Genomic DNA, 15929 nt, shown 5'->3' with positions numbered 1-15929 from the left:
ATTTTGTCAACAAAATGATATCTCTGCTTGTTAATATGCTGTCTAGGTTTGTCATAGCTTTTCTTCCAAGTAGCAAGTGTCTTTTACTTTCATGGTTACAGTCACCATCCGCAGTGATTTTGGAGCCCAGGAAAATAAAGTCTGCCACTGCTTCCACTTTTTTTCCTTTCTATTTGCCATGAAGTCATGGGACTGAATGCCATGATCTTTGTTTTTTGAATGTTGAATTTTAAGCCAGCTTTTTCAGTCTCCTTTTTCACCTTCATCAAGAGGCTCTTTAGTTCCTCTTAACTTTCTGCTATAAGGGTAGTATCAGCTGTATATCTGAGGTTGTTGATATTTCTCCCAGCAATCTTGAGTCCAGCTGGTGAGTCATCCAGCCCAGCATTTTTCATGATGTACTCTGCATATAAGTTAAATAAGCAGGGTGACAGTATACAGCCTAGTCATTCTCCTTTCCCAATTTTGAACCAGTACCTTGTTCCATGTGAAGTTCTGACAGTTATTTCTTGACCTGCATACAGGTTTCTCAGGAGACAGGTAAGATAGCCTGATAGTCCCATCTCTTGAAGAATTTTCCACCGTTTATCGTGATCCACACAGTCAAAGGCTTTAGTGTAGTCAATGAAGCCATAGATGTTTTTCAGGAATTCCCTTGCTTTCTTTATGATTCAACCAATGTTGGCAATTTGATCTCTTTTTCTCATAATAGCACACAAAGTACATTACACATCTCTAGGATATGGTGGGATAATCTGGCAAGATTCACTCGAAGAGATGGCCACCCCATGAGCTCTGAAACCCCAGATGCTGCCCAGATCAGCTGGAGACTGAAGAGCAGCAACACCCTGGCACAGCTGTAATTCTCCGCTGACATCCTCTAATTGCAAAGCTCTGTAAGATATTTGGGACAATTAGAGATGATAAAATAGACAGTAGATACTACATCTAATCATTGCTACAAGAAAAAAATAAAATCTTCATACTTCCAGAATGTTAAGTGGAGGTTCTCTTAGACTCTTGATGTAAAATCCTCCAGGCTCTTGATTTAAAATCCTTCTAACGCCTTTGGGTTACTACTTTCTGGTAACCAGATACTGTGAGTCTCAAAATATGACTTCCTTTCAGGTAATTTACTAATTGGCATACAAAATTTAATTATTGTTGTCTAAGGCCTCACATTCAGAAATTGCATCTTGTTTTTGATATGAAATTAAGATTTACAGCCATGAGATGATGCCATCTGAATAATAAGAATGGACACCTAGGAGTCACCTTTGACACCCTCCCAAATTTGCAAATGCATTCTGTCATGGAGTGCTGTCACTTTAGCTTCTAACACTCTCTTGCTAACACTCTCTTGAACCCACTAATTTCTATCAATCTCTTCCTCACTGCTCTATTGTTTTCCTGACTGTTTCCTAATGCTACAAATTACCACAAACTTGCTGATTTAAAAAGACACAAATGTATTGTCATGCAATTCCAGCAGTTGGAAGTCTGCAATTAAGGTGTTGACTTGGCCATTTCCTCGTAAAGACTCTAGAGAGGAGAATCTGTTTTCTGGCCTTCTTCAGCTTCCAGAGGTGGCCCTCATTCTTGGCCTGTGGCCAGTTCCTTTAATCACTCCAGTCTCGCTTTTGTCATCCCATCTGCTGCTACTCACTCTGATCCTTCTGCCTTCCCCTCTTATAAGGACCCTTGTGAGTACGTTGGGCTACCTGGAAAATCCAGGATAATCTCTCCACATCAAGATCTTCAACTTCATCATCACTTCTGCTGTGCCCCTTTTTCCATGGAAGGTATCATATTTGTAGGTCGTAGGGATTCAGAGTGGACAACTTTAGGAGCTCCTTGTTAATCCTGCCATACTATCTAATCCAAGGTACCAATTTCCATACCTACACTGCTACCCTGATTCTGGGAAAGGCTGAAGGCAGGAGGAGAAGGGTTGAAAGAGGATGAGACGGTTGGATGGCATCACCGACTCAATGGACATGAGTCTGAGTAAGCTCTGAGGAGTTGGTGATGGACAGGGAGGCCTGGTGTGCTGCAGTCCATGGGGTCTCAAAGAGTTGGACATGACTCTTGGACATGAGCGACTGAACTGAATTGAACTGACACTGCTACAGTGACTGCAAAACTCACTGAGTCAACAGTTTCCCTCCTTACAAACTGCTTCTCAGTTTAAAAATGTAGATCTGGTTATGATACACACACACACATACATACAAGCACACACATGTCAAAAAACATTTCAGCATCATCCCATTGATTTTAGATATTTTATGTTTAAACTGACCTAAAACTCCCCAACTCTCTCTGCTTAGACATCACTGACTATCTTAGATCTTCAAATGTGTAATGTCTGGTCACTTGCTTATTCTACATGGAATTATTATCTCGTCCCCAACTCTCATCATCCTTCAGATACTAGTTCAATCACTTCCCTTGGGAGGTCTTTCTGTGGTCTCTAAGGAGATAAAGTCTACTTACAGTATCATAAGGGCCACTGTCTCCCTCCTGTTTGTAGTCCTTTAACTGTCTTTGTGTGATTGGCACCTGTCCCACCAATGTGCTTGCTTCTAGGAGAGCAAATATGACGTCTTCCATCAGGCTTGATTCCTCAGCGCCTAGCTCACTACTGGGCATAATGTAAGCTTTTAATTAATATTACTTGAGCTAATGAGTGAATGAACAAATATAGTAAGTTTTCTGCCTACCAATTGTTGAGCGTGTGTTCCCATGTCCAATCACGTAAGTTAGTTCACGTGTCTGGTGTGCATCGTCATGCTGTGCATCTCCTGCAAGTGGCTGTGCTTTTGTGTACTTTACAGTGTACAGTAGTACAGTATCTTTATTTCAAGCCCAGGATGTCCAGAAGCAAGTGTAAAAGCGGCAGTGATGCAGTCGGTACTGCTAAGAAATGCCAGCCATTCCACTGTACTACTATACCTTTCAAGGTACTTTATGGTAGGATTAAAAATGTTTTATCTGTTGTGTTTGTTTTTTATATATTATTTTGTGAAAATTATTATAAACTTATTACAGTACAGTATTATGTAGAACCCTTGAATGGCCTTCCCAGGTGGTGCAGCGGTAAAGAACCCACTTGCCAATGCAGGAGACACGCATTCAATCCCTGGGTGGGGAGGATCCCTGGGAGGAGGAAATGGCAACCTACTCCAATATTCTCACCTGGGAAATTCCATGGACGGAGGAGCCTGGGGGGCTACAGTCCATGGGGTCGCAAAGAACTGGACATGACTGAGCGACTAAACAACGACAGCAACACTAAATAGCCAATTGTGTTAGTTGTGAACCTAGGCTAATTTTGTTGTATGTATGAGCAAATTGGACTCATAAATGCACTCCTAGAAAGAAACTCGCTTGAATGTAGAGGACTTACTGTATTCTAAATCTAAATTGGCCCCTCACTTGCTGAAAGAATTTAGGCAAATCACTTGCTGGGCCCCAAGTCGTTCTACTGTAACAAGAGGTAAGTTGATTCCCTGAGACTCACCACCTTAGCCATTGTATGATACTAACATCAAAATCACTGAGAAGCTAAGATTACAATTCAAACATCTCCCATCGGATCTGGTCAATTAAGCATGCAACTGTACAGAGTAATTCTGCTAACTGTATTACACACCCCTGCTAAGACACACTCAGGGCCATCAATTTAAAACACAGAATGTAGCAATAGAATCTCAGAATAGAAATGTTGAAATTTCTACAAGACATTCCACTGCAGTAGTTTCAAAGTTTAAACTGTAAAAATGTCCTTGAATACTTATTTAATATACTTATTACTGAGCCATCTTCCTATAGATTCTGATTCCCTGGGTCTGGGCTGGGGCTGAGGAGTCTGTATTTTGAATAAGCAGCCCAAATCATCCCCATAAAGTGCTTTGGGGAACCCTCACTGTCCAGTGATTAGGACTCAGCACGTTCATCGCTGTGGCCCAGTTTTCATCCTTGATCAGAGAACTAAGACCACATAAGCCAAGTGGTGCCGTGAAAAAATTAAGTGTTTTGGCCACTCCTGGAGAAACCTGTGCTGTTTTCCGGTAAGCCATCTGTAAAGGTGTCCTCATTAAGAAAACACACGACTTAAAATGGGATGAGCTTAAAATGGAGAAAGCTTCTTGTGTTCTGCCGTGTGCTTAGTCACTGAGTCATGTCCGACTCTTTGCTACCCTACAGATTGTATCCTGCCAGGCTCCTCTGTCCATGGGTACTCTACAGGCAAGAATACTGGAGTGGGTTCCCATGCCCTCCTCCAGGGATTGAACCCAAGTCTCCTGAATTGCAGGTAGATTCCTTACTGTCTGAGTCATCAGGGAAGCCTAAATATACTGGAGTGGGTAGCCTATCCCTTTTCCAGGGGAACTTCCTGACCCATGAATCAAACCAGGGTCTCCAGCATTGCAGGCAGATCCTTTACCAGCTGAGCTCTCCAGGAAGCCTGACACCTTCTTAGCCAGATTAAATAAGCAGTGTTGATATAACTTATTATCATGGACAACTTTGCTTCCCAGGGGACATTTGGCAACTATCTAGAGACAATGTCACTTGTAGGTGGTAGGTTGTTGCTTTCCATCTAATGAGAGAGACCAAGGATGCTGCCAAACATCCTACAGCGCACAGAACACTTGTTTCCCCTCAACAACCAAAAACTATCCAGCCCCAAATGTCAACAGAGCCAAGGTCAAAAACGCTGGTCTGAAGTCAAGGTCACATGCAGTCAAATGTGACTGCCAGGCAGCATACTCCAAGATGGTCACCAGACATGGATCAGAACTTGCTGACGAGGTCCTGGGACCAACTTGAGACACAATTTCACTACCTTGCTATCTCAGCACTCTTGGGGCTAAGCCATGTTTATGAGGCTACTAGGTTAATGGTAGAGCAAGCAACTAATTAGTGAAGTTTGCTATCTGATGTAGAACCCATGTGGTTTTAAGAAATAATGTGATACCACAACAATGCCTAGATGCATAAAAAGCTCACTGACTCTGGCCAGAAACATCTCACATGTGTTTCAGAATCAACATGAAAAAGAAATTCCCAAGGAAGTTACCTTTTTTGCTGCAAGATTTTAGCCTCTACTGGGATCTGAAGGTCCTTTTTGAGCATCTACGTTCTATTCCTGTTGATGCAAAACGGAGGAGCTGAGGCCTACTTCTTGTGACGTAAAGGGAGAGTTAGAGTCAGAAACTGGAAATGTATATACAGTTAAGCCACAGCAGCAACCAGCAAGCTGAGTTAGTGAAAAGGATCAAGGATGAGAAATTATGGTCTGCCATGCTACCTCAGTGCTAAGGCAGACTTGCTGATGAGTGGAAGGCTGACATTTCAACATATTTACTTGTTGGTTTCCCTTTGGAATATCTGAGGTCATGCTCATCTGATGACTTGAATTGAAAACAGTGTTTCCTATTACAGCCAAACTACAAAGGATGATGAGTTCAATCTACCAAGATCATCATTACTTCAAAGTCTCTGCTAACCAAAAACGAACATAAAAATAAATTTAGATTTAAAAAATGAGGGCTTTTGTCCCAAAGATTTCTCTTAACATTTAAGATTGTTCATTAGGAAAGCCTTGAAAATTCTGTCGTGGCAACCAAGAGCATAGGACAAAAAAGATTCAGAATGGAAACAGTGAGGCATATGTGTAAAGCAGGCTATTAAAAGAGGAGGATGATTGAAAGTGAAGAAAACAGAACAGGACACTCTAACTCGATTATCATTGTCAAAGATAATAGGAGCCTCAGAGGCAAGTCACTGAAAAGGAATCGGTGTCTGAGGAATAACAGGGTATTTTTGAGACAACCATACTCAACATACTCTGGAGTCATAGAACATTCTGAGCAGTCTCTGCCTGGCAGGCCATAGAAATAAGAAATATTTCCATTTATTTATGTAGTAGAAAGCTCTCCTGCTTTAATTTTAAGAGCTATTTCTCTATCCTCAATAGAAATAAAAAGAAGAAAAGGGAACTAGTTTTTCTGTAAGTAGTAATTAAAAAAAAATAGAACAAAAGTATGGGAAAATAATTTTTTAACTTTTCCTTGTTGCTGAAAATGTTAATACCGTCTCATCAACACTTTAAAATATCAACAGTGAGGAATGTCTCCTTCTCTCCTTCTTTTGGGATAAAGAATTAACCAGACTTGACCAATACTCAAATCTTTTTATACCAATTTTTTATTTATTTTTGTTTGGATTTATATATTTGCTTATTTGTTCTGGCTGCATTGGGTCTTACTTGTGGCATGAGGCTCTTCAGTGTATCAGGCATGATCTTTTGCTGCAGAACGCAGGCTCAGGGTTTGCAGCTCTCAGGCTTAGTCACCACTTGGCAGGGGGTATCTTAGTTCCCCAACCAGGGATGGAACTCCCATCCCTGCATTGCAGGCAGATTCTTAATCACTGAACCATCAGGGAAGTCCCCCCACCCAATACTTAAATTTTACAAGCACACAAATCACCTGCAGATCTTGTCTGTGTGCAGAGTACGATTCTGACAAGGAAGGCCCATGACCGTGCATTCTGAAGACGTTTCCAGAGGATTTCCATGTTTATTGTCTGCTGACCATATTCTAAATGGAAAGGGAGTGGGCTTTTTCTCTAAGGCTTTAAATAATTTTATTAATTCAACAAATATTTATCAAGTGTCTGGGATACAGCACTGGCAATAGAGCATTGAGTAAAGCATGGGGCTTTCTCTCAAAAACCTTACAACATACAGGCCACAATGAGGGAATCTGACCTGCCAACTAATGATGGTGAGAAAGATAAACAGCAACCCGGAAAACACAAATGGTAAACCAGAGCATTCCCTGCTCCCCACACACAGTCTTCAGAAAGAGCATCAAATAAGACAGGGTCAGGCAGTGAGAGATGGAGAGAGACAAAAACAAAACCACTGTGTATTCACACCCAAAAACAGATGAAAACAAGAACACTATTCAAACCAAAAAAAGTGACTAAACATCATTTACAGTGACTGCTGCCCTTTTTACCAATGACAGCTTCAGCATTTTTCCATTTCTTCGATAAAAGTTTTGTTAAAATACCCAACCATAGAATTAAGTCTGTTTCCTGTGGAAGGTAGACTATGTACCCCAGTGATGCCACTATCCCAATTTCCAGAACCTGTGAATATGTTACATTATATGACAGGAGGGCATTGAGGCTGCTAATCCACCAGCCTAGAGGTAGGGAGATTATTCTGGATTATCTGGGTCGTTCCAATAATCAACAGGATCCTTAAAGTGAAAGAGCAAAATAGGAGGGTGGGAGTCAGAATCAGGGCGTGAGATTTGAAAATGCAATGCTATTGCCTTTGAAGATAAAGGAAGAAGACTCAAACAAAGGAACTGGGCAGCCTATTAAATCTGGAAAAGCAAGGAATTAGGTTGTTCTCTAAAGCCTCCAGAATGAATGCAGTCCTACCATCTTGATTTTGGAACTTCTGACCTCCAAAATTGTAAGAGTAAATTTATGTTGTTTTTAAACCACTAACTTTGTCAAAATTTGTTGCAGAAGGTACCCAATCCAGAAGATACCCCTGCCTATTTTGTGTGTATACATGCACGCTCAGTTGCGTTTTGACTCTTTGTGACCTCATGGACTGTAGCCCACCAGGCTCCTCTGTCCATGAGATTTCCCAGGCAAGAATACTGGAGTGGGTTGCCCTTTCCTCCTCCAAGAGATCTTCCTGACCCAACAATCCAACCCACATCTCCTGTGTCTCCTGCATTGCCAGGCAAATTCTTGCCACTGAGCAACCTGGGAAGCCACCTGACTCCTTTAATCATCTCCAATATCGAATCCCTCCAGTGCAAATCCTAGAACAAGCCCCTCCTCCACCCTCTTATTGAGACATCCTACAGTTTGTCATGCTGCATGATCTGCATTGTCACAATAAGTTAATAAGCCCAACTTTGTTGATTGCAGTGTGTTCCCGGTGGTCTCGGTCAGTGAGCAGAGCCGTGTGAGCACTGTAGCAGAGGTGAAGCTTTCCAACTGAAACAAGGGAGGACCCCTGGGGTAGAGGAAGTCCTTTTGAAGGCTCTGTAGGAGTTCGCTAGATGAAGACTAGGGCAGAAACAGCAAAGAGCTATAGTATGTCCCTTTGCAGGAGACAGGGAAGCATGTTATAATGAAGTAGGAAATGAGACTAGAGAAACTGATGTTCTTGTGTACCACTGACTGATCTTTATCCCAAAATCTGTAAGTAACCACAAAATAGCCAGAGTCTGTGAAGAAAGTCATGTTATTAGATTTTCATTTTGAGTGACGATTTCATCTGTAGTGTAGAAGGTGGGCTAGACTCTGCCTGGCACACCAGACAGGCATCTGGTGTTTTAATCCAGGCAAGAAATGATAAGGGTGTGAATGATGCAGAAATGGGGATTGAAGATCTGCCACCATTTCTTAGAGATACTGAGATGGGGAAAATCCAAGAACTTGGTATCAAGTTAAAGAATGAAGCATAATATTTATTAAACTTATTTGACAAGCTTAGGAAAATACTGGAGGATCTTGATAACCTCAATTAGGGTCAAATCACTAAACACATAATGAATGTTTTGCCTTTGTTATCAGTGGTAGAATAATGTTCATGAAAGGAGTCAGAAGACCTCAGTTTGATACCTTGGCTCAAAGCTTAAAGCTCCCAGTTGATAAATATTTTCCCATTTGGGAAAATTACTTAATTTCCATCAATATTTTCATGATACCCATCTCCCAAGATAATTGTCAGAATTAAATAAAATTTTACAGACATACTCTGCAAAATGTAAATCCAATATATATCTAATATAATAACTATGTTAGATATAGTTATTAATAGCATAAGTGCATTAGGCAGGGATATTTCTGGGAAAGAGTTCTATAATTTTTAAAATACTACATGACTTGTTTTCTAGTGGAGGGATGGATTTACAGTCAGGTGCCCATTGGCTAGCAATAGCTTGGCATTTTTCTTTACAAATGAATGATGTAACCCCAAACAAATCACTACATTTTCAACACTGGTTTCCCCTTTAGTAACACAATAAAGAAATCCATCTCAAAAAATGTGTATGCAAATAAATAGTGAGATTATCTATTGTTGTATCTATTGTATAGTTACTGCGGGAGAAGAAGACAGGTAGTTATTGCTGTTCTTAATCCCTTCCCATAACTCTTTAAGGATTTTATATTTTTTAGGTTGGCAGATGAACCAGATTTCTTCCCCTCCTTTTCCCCAGAATCCATTAAATTAAAGCAAATGTTGGAAGCCAACAATGACAAGGAGAATTGCGGGGACAATATCAGTGGAGGAGAGATAGCTAAATGTCTGGATGATGGAAAAGAAATGAAGGAAAAGCAAGGAGAAAGTCATGGCAGAGACTATGAGAGGAGGAGTCTGCAAGTGAAACTAAGCAGACCTTCCCTTCAAATTCACAGGGAGAATTGGGACTCAGAATATTAGGGGAAAAAAAAGCAACTTTGGGAATGAAACAAAGATAAAGTAGTTAAATGAAAATCTCATTGAAGAACAAGGGAGTACTAGGGCAACTTGTCATTTCAACTTTAGAGCAAAACTTGAGACCTTTACTCCCTGGCATTTGGAGACCTCATTCAGCCTAAAGGTAAGTCATCCTTCTCTCACCCTAATGTGAATTCCTCCTGTCAATGACTTTCCCCAAACCCAGAACTCCAGTGCAGCTTGTCAGCGTGTCATTATTAAGTCTGAAAGAATGATTAACAACCATAGCAATGACTGTTATCACGTATGTTATTGCACATTGTTCAGCCATTAGGTTGTGTCCAACTCTCTGTGACCCCATGGACTGCAGCACGCCAGGCTTCCCTGTCTACCATCTGTCAGAGTTTGCTCAAACTCATACCCATTGATTCAGTGAGGCCATCCAACCATCTCATCCACTTTCTTCCCCTTCTCCTCCAGCCCTCCAACTTTCCCAGCATCAGGGTCTTTTCCAATGAGTTGGCTCTTCACATCAGGTGGCCAAAGTATTGGAACTTCAGCTTCTGATGAATGACCAGGGTTGATTTAAGATTAACTGGTTTAATATGGGAGGATAGAAATTAGCATATGTAGGAATGATACCATAGCAATGAGTACACCTAACACCTATATATATTTTCTAAATACCAGTCTTTACCAAAGGGATCTAGTGCTCCACTGATTGAAGCAGAAGAGTTCAGGATGAGCCTGGAATATCTCATTGAGTCAGAAAGTAAAGCATTGATCAAACAGCAATGGGAACCATTTCTAACGGACAAAGGAGTCAGAATGATGATGTTCCCACTCTCCAAATCTGGGGCAATTAGAGCGTGAAAGTTAATAATATTATTAATGAAAAAATAATATTAATGGATGGTAACACATTGAGTAACATAAGAATCCTCAAGCCCACACTGATATAGCTTTTGATAGCAATAAATAAGCAAGCAAAAATAAATGGGGAGAAGAGAAATTTCTTTCTTACAGTAGATTGCCAAACAATAAATGTAGAAGGATGTATAAAATTTAAAAATTGTGAATGGATCCTAAAACAGTGGATGAAAACTTGATAAGGAATAGAATATTTGCATAGAGTCAAGGTTTCAACACAAATTAATTATTAATTACAAAGAGAAAAACAGCAAATTTGCAGTGAAGAAACTTGTAGGAAACTACTTTCATCAAGTGATCAAAGTAACCAAACAACCAAATTTGCATGAACCAACATAAAGTGTCTTCTTATTCAATGCACTGAAAAGGATTCAGCATTACTTCTATGGCATTTGTACCAAAAAATGTTAAGTATGGATCTAATCATGAGGAAAGTTGGATAAACCAAAATCAACGGATATATATCTTATTATAGGCTATCTCTTATTTTGGCTCCTTGGAAGAAAATGAGTCTTTGGATAATCATTTATTAATATAACATTCAGTTCAGTTCAGTTCAGTTGCTCAGTCATGTCCGACTCTTGCGACCCCATGAATCACAGCACACCAGGCCTCCCTGTCCATCACCAACTCCTGGAGTTCACTCAAACTCATGTCCATCGAGATGGTGATGCCATCCAGCCATCTCATTCTCTGTCATCCCCTTCTCCTCCGGCCCCCAATCCCTCCTGGCATCAGAGTCTTTTCCAGTGAGTCAACTAGTCGCATGAGGTGGCCAAAGTATTGGAGTTTCAGCTTTAGCATCAGTCCTTTCAATGAACACCCAGGATTGATCTCCTTTAGAACGGACTGGTTGGATCTCCTTGCAGTACAAGGGACTCTCCAGAGTCTTCTCCAACACCACAGTTCAAAAGCATCCATTCTTCGATGATCAACTTTCTTCACAGCCTAACTCTCACATCCATACATGACCACTGGAAAAACCATAGCCTTGACTAGATGGAACTTTGTTGGCAAAATAATGTCTCTGTTTTTAATATACTATCAAGGTTGGTCATAACTTTCCTTCCAAGGAGTAAGCGTCTTTTAATTTCATGGCTGCAATCAGCATCTGCAGTGATTTTGGAGTCCAAAACAATAAACTCTGACACTGTTTCCACAGTTTCCCCATCTATTTCCCATGAAGTGATGGGAACAGATGCCATGATCTTTGTTTTCTGAATGTTGAGCTTCAAGCCAACCTATTCACTCTCCTCTTTCACTTTCGTCAAGAGACTTTTTAGTTCCTCTTCACTTTCTTCCATAAGGGTGGTGTCATCTGCATATCTGAAGTTGTTGATATTTCTCCCAGCAATCTTGATTCCAGCTTGTGCTTCTTCCAGCCCAGCGTTCCTCATGATGTACTCTGCATATAAGTTAAATAAGCAGGGTGACAATATACAACCTTGACGTACTCCTTTTCCTACGCTAGTAAAGTCATGCTCAAAATTCTCCAAGCCAGGCTTCAGCAATATGTGAACCATGAACTCCCAGATGTTCAAGCAGGTTTTAGAAAAGGCAGAGGCACCAGAGATCAAATTGCCAACATCCGCTGGATCATGGAGAAAGCAAGAGAGTTCCAGAAAAACATCTATTTCTGCTTCATTGACTATGCCAAAGCCTTTGACTGTGTGGATCACAAATATAACATTAATTATCATAAAATAAAAGCTATGGTTTTTCCAGTAGTCATGGATGGATATGAGAGTTGGACCATAAAGAAGGCTGAAGTGCTGAAGAACTGTGGTGTTGGAGAAGACTCTTCAGAGTCCCTTGGACTGCAAGGAAATCCACCCAGTCCATCCTAAAGGAAATCAGTCCTGGATATTTATTGGAAGGACTGATGCTGAAGCTGAGACTCCAATACTTTGGCCACCTGATGCGAAGAACTGACTCATTGGGAAAGACCCTGATGATGGGAAAGATTGAAGGCCAAAGGAAAAGGGAATGGCAGAGGATGAGTTGGTTAGATAGCATCACAGACTCAATGGACATGAATTTGGACAACCTCCGGGAGATAGTGAAGGACAGAGGAGCCTGGCATGCTGCAGTGCATGGGGTCGCAAAGAGTCAGACAAGTCTTTGCAACTGAACAACAACAAAAATATATTTAACTCTTGAGAGTCAGAATTATGTTTTATTTATCTCTGTCCCCACATTTTAGGACAGTGTGTGGTGTTGTAGCTTCTTGGTGAGTGTCTCCTGAATGAGTGTCTCAGTCCAGAGATCGTGGCAGGTTTTTACAGCCACCTAGTTTTAAACAGAGTGACCAGAGCCCAGTAACTTCATACATACTAAATGAACCTTGTATCGGACTATACAATATTTTACACCCATAAAGCAGAGATTTAACAAGTCAACGAACAATTATTGAACATCTTTTCTGAGACAGGTAGGGGTTCAATAAATACTTTATGCATGAATGAATGAGTTTTAATTCAAACAGAGCAGTTTTCTCAGGAAGCATTTTCTAAATGCAGATCACATATCATTTCAAGTGCTTTTGAGGGCAACTATCATTCCAAATAATAAATACTTCATTTTTAATATGCCTACATATATAATCAGAAGTGAAGAAGGTGGGAAAAATAAAACCTATCAATCAAAAAGGGAAAAAAGTATTATGTGATTTTAGTTGCTGGCTTGCCTTTATTGAACAAATCTTAGGAAGTCTTAAAAAGTTTCATAACTCATTCCATTTAAGGAAATTTTTCCAAGAGTTTATGGGGTTTAAATCTCTCTATAATGAGTTCTATAAACAGCAGGAAAAGAGGAAGAAGCTAAATGGAATTGTGTCAATAATGAAAAGAGGAAAGAATTTTCTTTTAACACTCAACAGCTAAGAAAATTTCCTATTTATAATCAGCATAGAGAAACACTAACAATCGCAGTGTACAGACTATACAACTGACTCTTGAATAAAGTGGGTTTGAACTTCAAAAGTCCACTTACATGCAGAATTTTTTTAGTAGTAAGCACTACAATGCTACATACTCCACAGTTGGTTGAATCCATGGATGCAGAGAAATCTCAGATACAAAGGGCTGAACATAAATTGTACATGGATTAACCTCCCACACTGTTCAAGAGTCATCTGATTCTGGTTAAATTTAGGACTTTTTAAAGAATTTTTTTAAAAATTGAAAATCTCAACATAAAGGGACAAAATTGTTAGGCATCACCCTATTTGTGTGTACAGTCTGAAATCATAATAAGACGTGATTGAAGTCCACCCTCACAGGTTGAAACTGGTTGATGAGAGCAAAACAAACAAACAAAAAGGCACAATAAAACCAGAACAAAAATGTTTGTGCTGAATGAATTGGATTTATTGTGATGAACAGCAAAACCCCTTCCTACTCAAACATTTAATAGTAAAGCATTAATATTCATGCAGAATTTAATGATACATGGGCAGAGCCACCATAAGAGACTGACTGTCTGCTTCATTAGTAAAATTCAAGTATGTTAGAGAAATACAAAATCTTGCTTTGGCTGTAGATGAGTATCAGCTCAGCATCTGATTCCTGGGTGACTTGTTCAACAACATCAAAGATCAGGATCTCAGCAAGAAGACCACAGAAACATGGAAGATGTATCTCTCCCAAGTGTTTCTGGAGGCAGGAAGACAGTCATGGCTTTTCAGGTTGTTCTGCACACAGAGAATTGAGGACGAGTCCCGTAGTCATCTGGAGTCCTGGTCCATCAGTAGGTGCTGTAGCCAAAGCCAGAGCCAGAGCCCCATGGCCTGTAAAAGCTGCCCCCAGAGCCACAGCCCAGGGTGCCAAAGTTGCTACCACCATAACCGTAGCCCAGGGAGCTGTAGCCATTGCATCCATAACCATAATTCAGGGGAGAGCCAAGGGGCACAATGCAGTTCAGGGGGGTGGCTCTGAAGGTCCTGTGGAAATTGGTTCCATAGGAAGGATAGCCTGGGAAGTAGCTTCCGCAGCAGAAGAAACGAGTCATGGTGGCAGGAGTTGGGAAGGATTTGGATAGAATGAGAAGAGCAAGTTACCCAAGAAGGAATGAAGTTCTCATCCTGCATGGGACCTTTTATACCTCAAGCTGGTGGGCATGACATGCTTGCCTAGACATCTTGCCATAAATTTGCATAGATAATTCTATTATTGCTAATAAAATGCACATAAAGCAACCCACAGACTCTTTGCCCACATTTTTGTTGGCTTTTCTATTTGCAAAGGAATGTGTTGTATCTTCAAAGTCAGCGCCTTCCTTGACACGCAATTGAATTCTTTTCATCAGTGTCCCATGGTTTAACAACTGTTCTGATTGCATTCTGTGAGGCTGTTTAAATTGTCTGATTATAAACTCCTCCTAGCTGACACAGCTAAACTGAAAAAAGCTTTGGCAACAATGTAAACACTTCTATAGCTTGAAATTATCTCCATATGTCATTCAAAGACATTGGTATATTAATGGGTATGGGGTTTCTTCTGGAATAGGAAAATTATTTGTAACCAGAGGTGGTGATTGCATCACCACTGATTATTCACTTTAAAAACAGCTTATCTTGTGTTTGCATTTTGTAGCATATGTAAAATAGATAGCTGAAGGGAAGTTGCTGTGTAACACGGGGAGCTCAACATGGGCTTCCCTGGTGGCTCCGACAGTAAAGAATCGGCCTGCAATGCAGGAGACCCAGGTTCAATCCCTGGGTACGGAAGAACCCCTGGAGAAGGAAATAGCAACCCACTCCAGCATTCTTGCCTGGAGAATTCCACGAAAAGAGGAGCCTGGCAGGCTATAGTCCAAGGGGTCACAAAGAATCAGACACCACTGAGTGGCTAACGCTAACACTTTAGAAGGAGAGGGATGAGGGGAAGGGAGGTTCAGCAGGGAGGGGATGTATGTATACTTATGGCTGATTTATGTAAGGCAGAAAGCAACACAACTTGGAAAAAAATTATCTCCCAATTAAAATGACTTGCTTTATGTTATGTAAATTTCATCTCAAATTTTTAAAATTTTTTAAACATTGCTACAGAAATCCATCAGAACAAGACTTTTTACAGAAGCTGAAAGAACACTAAATAATAGGAGAGCTATGGATAAAGTGGTTGTAATTTTCATGTATTTCATTTATGAGCATTATCCTCGTTAACACGCTTTCTTTTCATGGGGAACACACAATCTTTGGTTGTAAATCGTGTTGAACATTGCCAAGCTGTCTTGTTGTGAAGTTGCCACACTGAGTGGAATGGTGCCCAATTTAAAGTCGTGTTATACCATGCTTTGTTCTTATTCACTCCTAGTAAAACAAGCTTTGATACCATGATCTATTATGTAATACCAGTTGTGTTTTAAGATGCAGCACTTATTTCTGCTCCCATTTTGCAGAAGTATGGCCACTTCTCATGACAAAAGTAAACCAGAAAGAATTTGAGATCAGCAAAGCTAAGTTTATTCTAATTCAAATGTTCAGAAAAGAACTGGTTTTTATAAGATC

At 40.4% G+C, this 15929-nt stretch overlaps 1 protein-coding gene across 1 annotated transcript; it reads right to left on the bottom strand.

Moving 5' to 3' along the window:
- Nucleotides 1–14164: 14164 nt before the first annotated feature.
- On the bottom strand, nt 14165–14428 carry KRTAP7-1 (keratin associated protein 7-1). Its single transcript, XM_088835539.1, has one exon. The coding sequence runs from the start codon at nt 14426–14428 to the stop codon at nt 14165–14167; it is 264 nt and encodes an 87-aa protein (XP_088691665.1).
- Nucleotides 14429–15929: the final 1501 nt, after the last annotated feature.

The sequence above is a fragment of the Moschus berezovskii genome, chromosome 1 (assembly GCF_049115385.1).
Source record: "Moschus berezovskii isolate FMDL1 chromosome 1, NW_MosBer_1.0, whole genome shotgun sequence".
NCBI lineage: Eukaryota > Metazoa > Chordata > Mammalia > Artiodactyla > Moschidae > Moschus > Moschus berezovskii.
Note: the sequence above shows the minus strand (reverse complement) of the source record. Positions and strands in the feature narration are given on the sequence as shown.

Coding starts and splice junctions, on each gene's coding strand:
- KRTAP7-1 (XM_088835539.1), bottom strand. CDS start 14,428: ATGACTCGTTTCTTCTGCTGCGGAAGCTACTTCCCAGGCTATCCTTCC.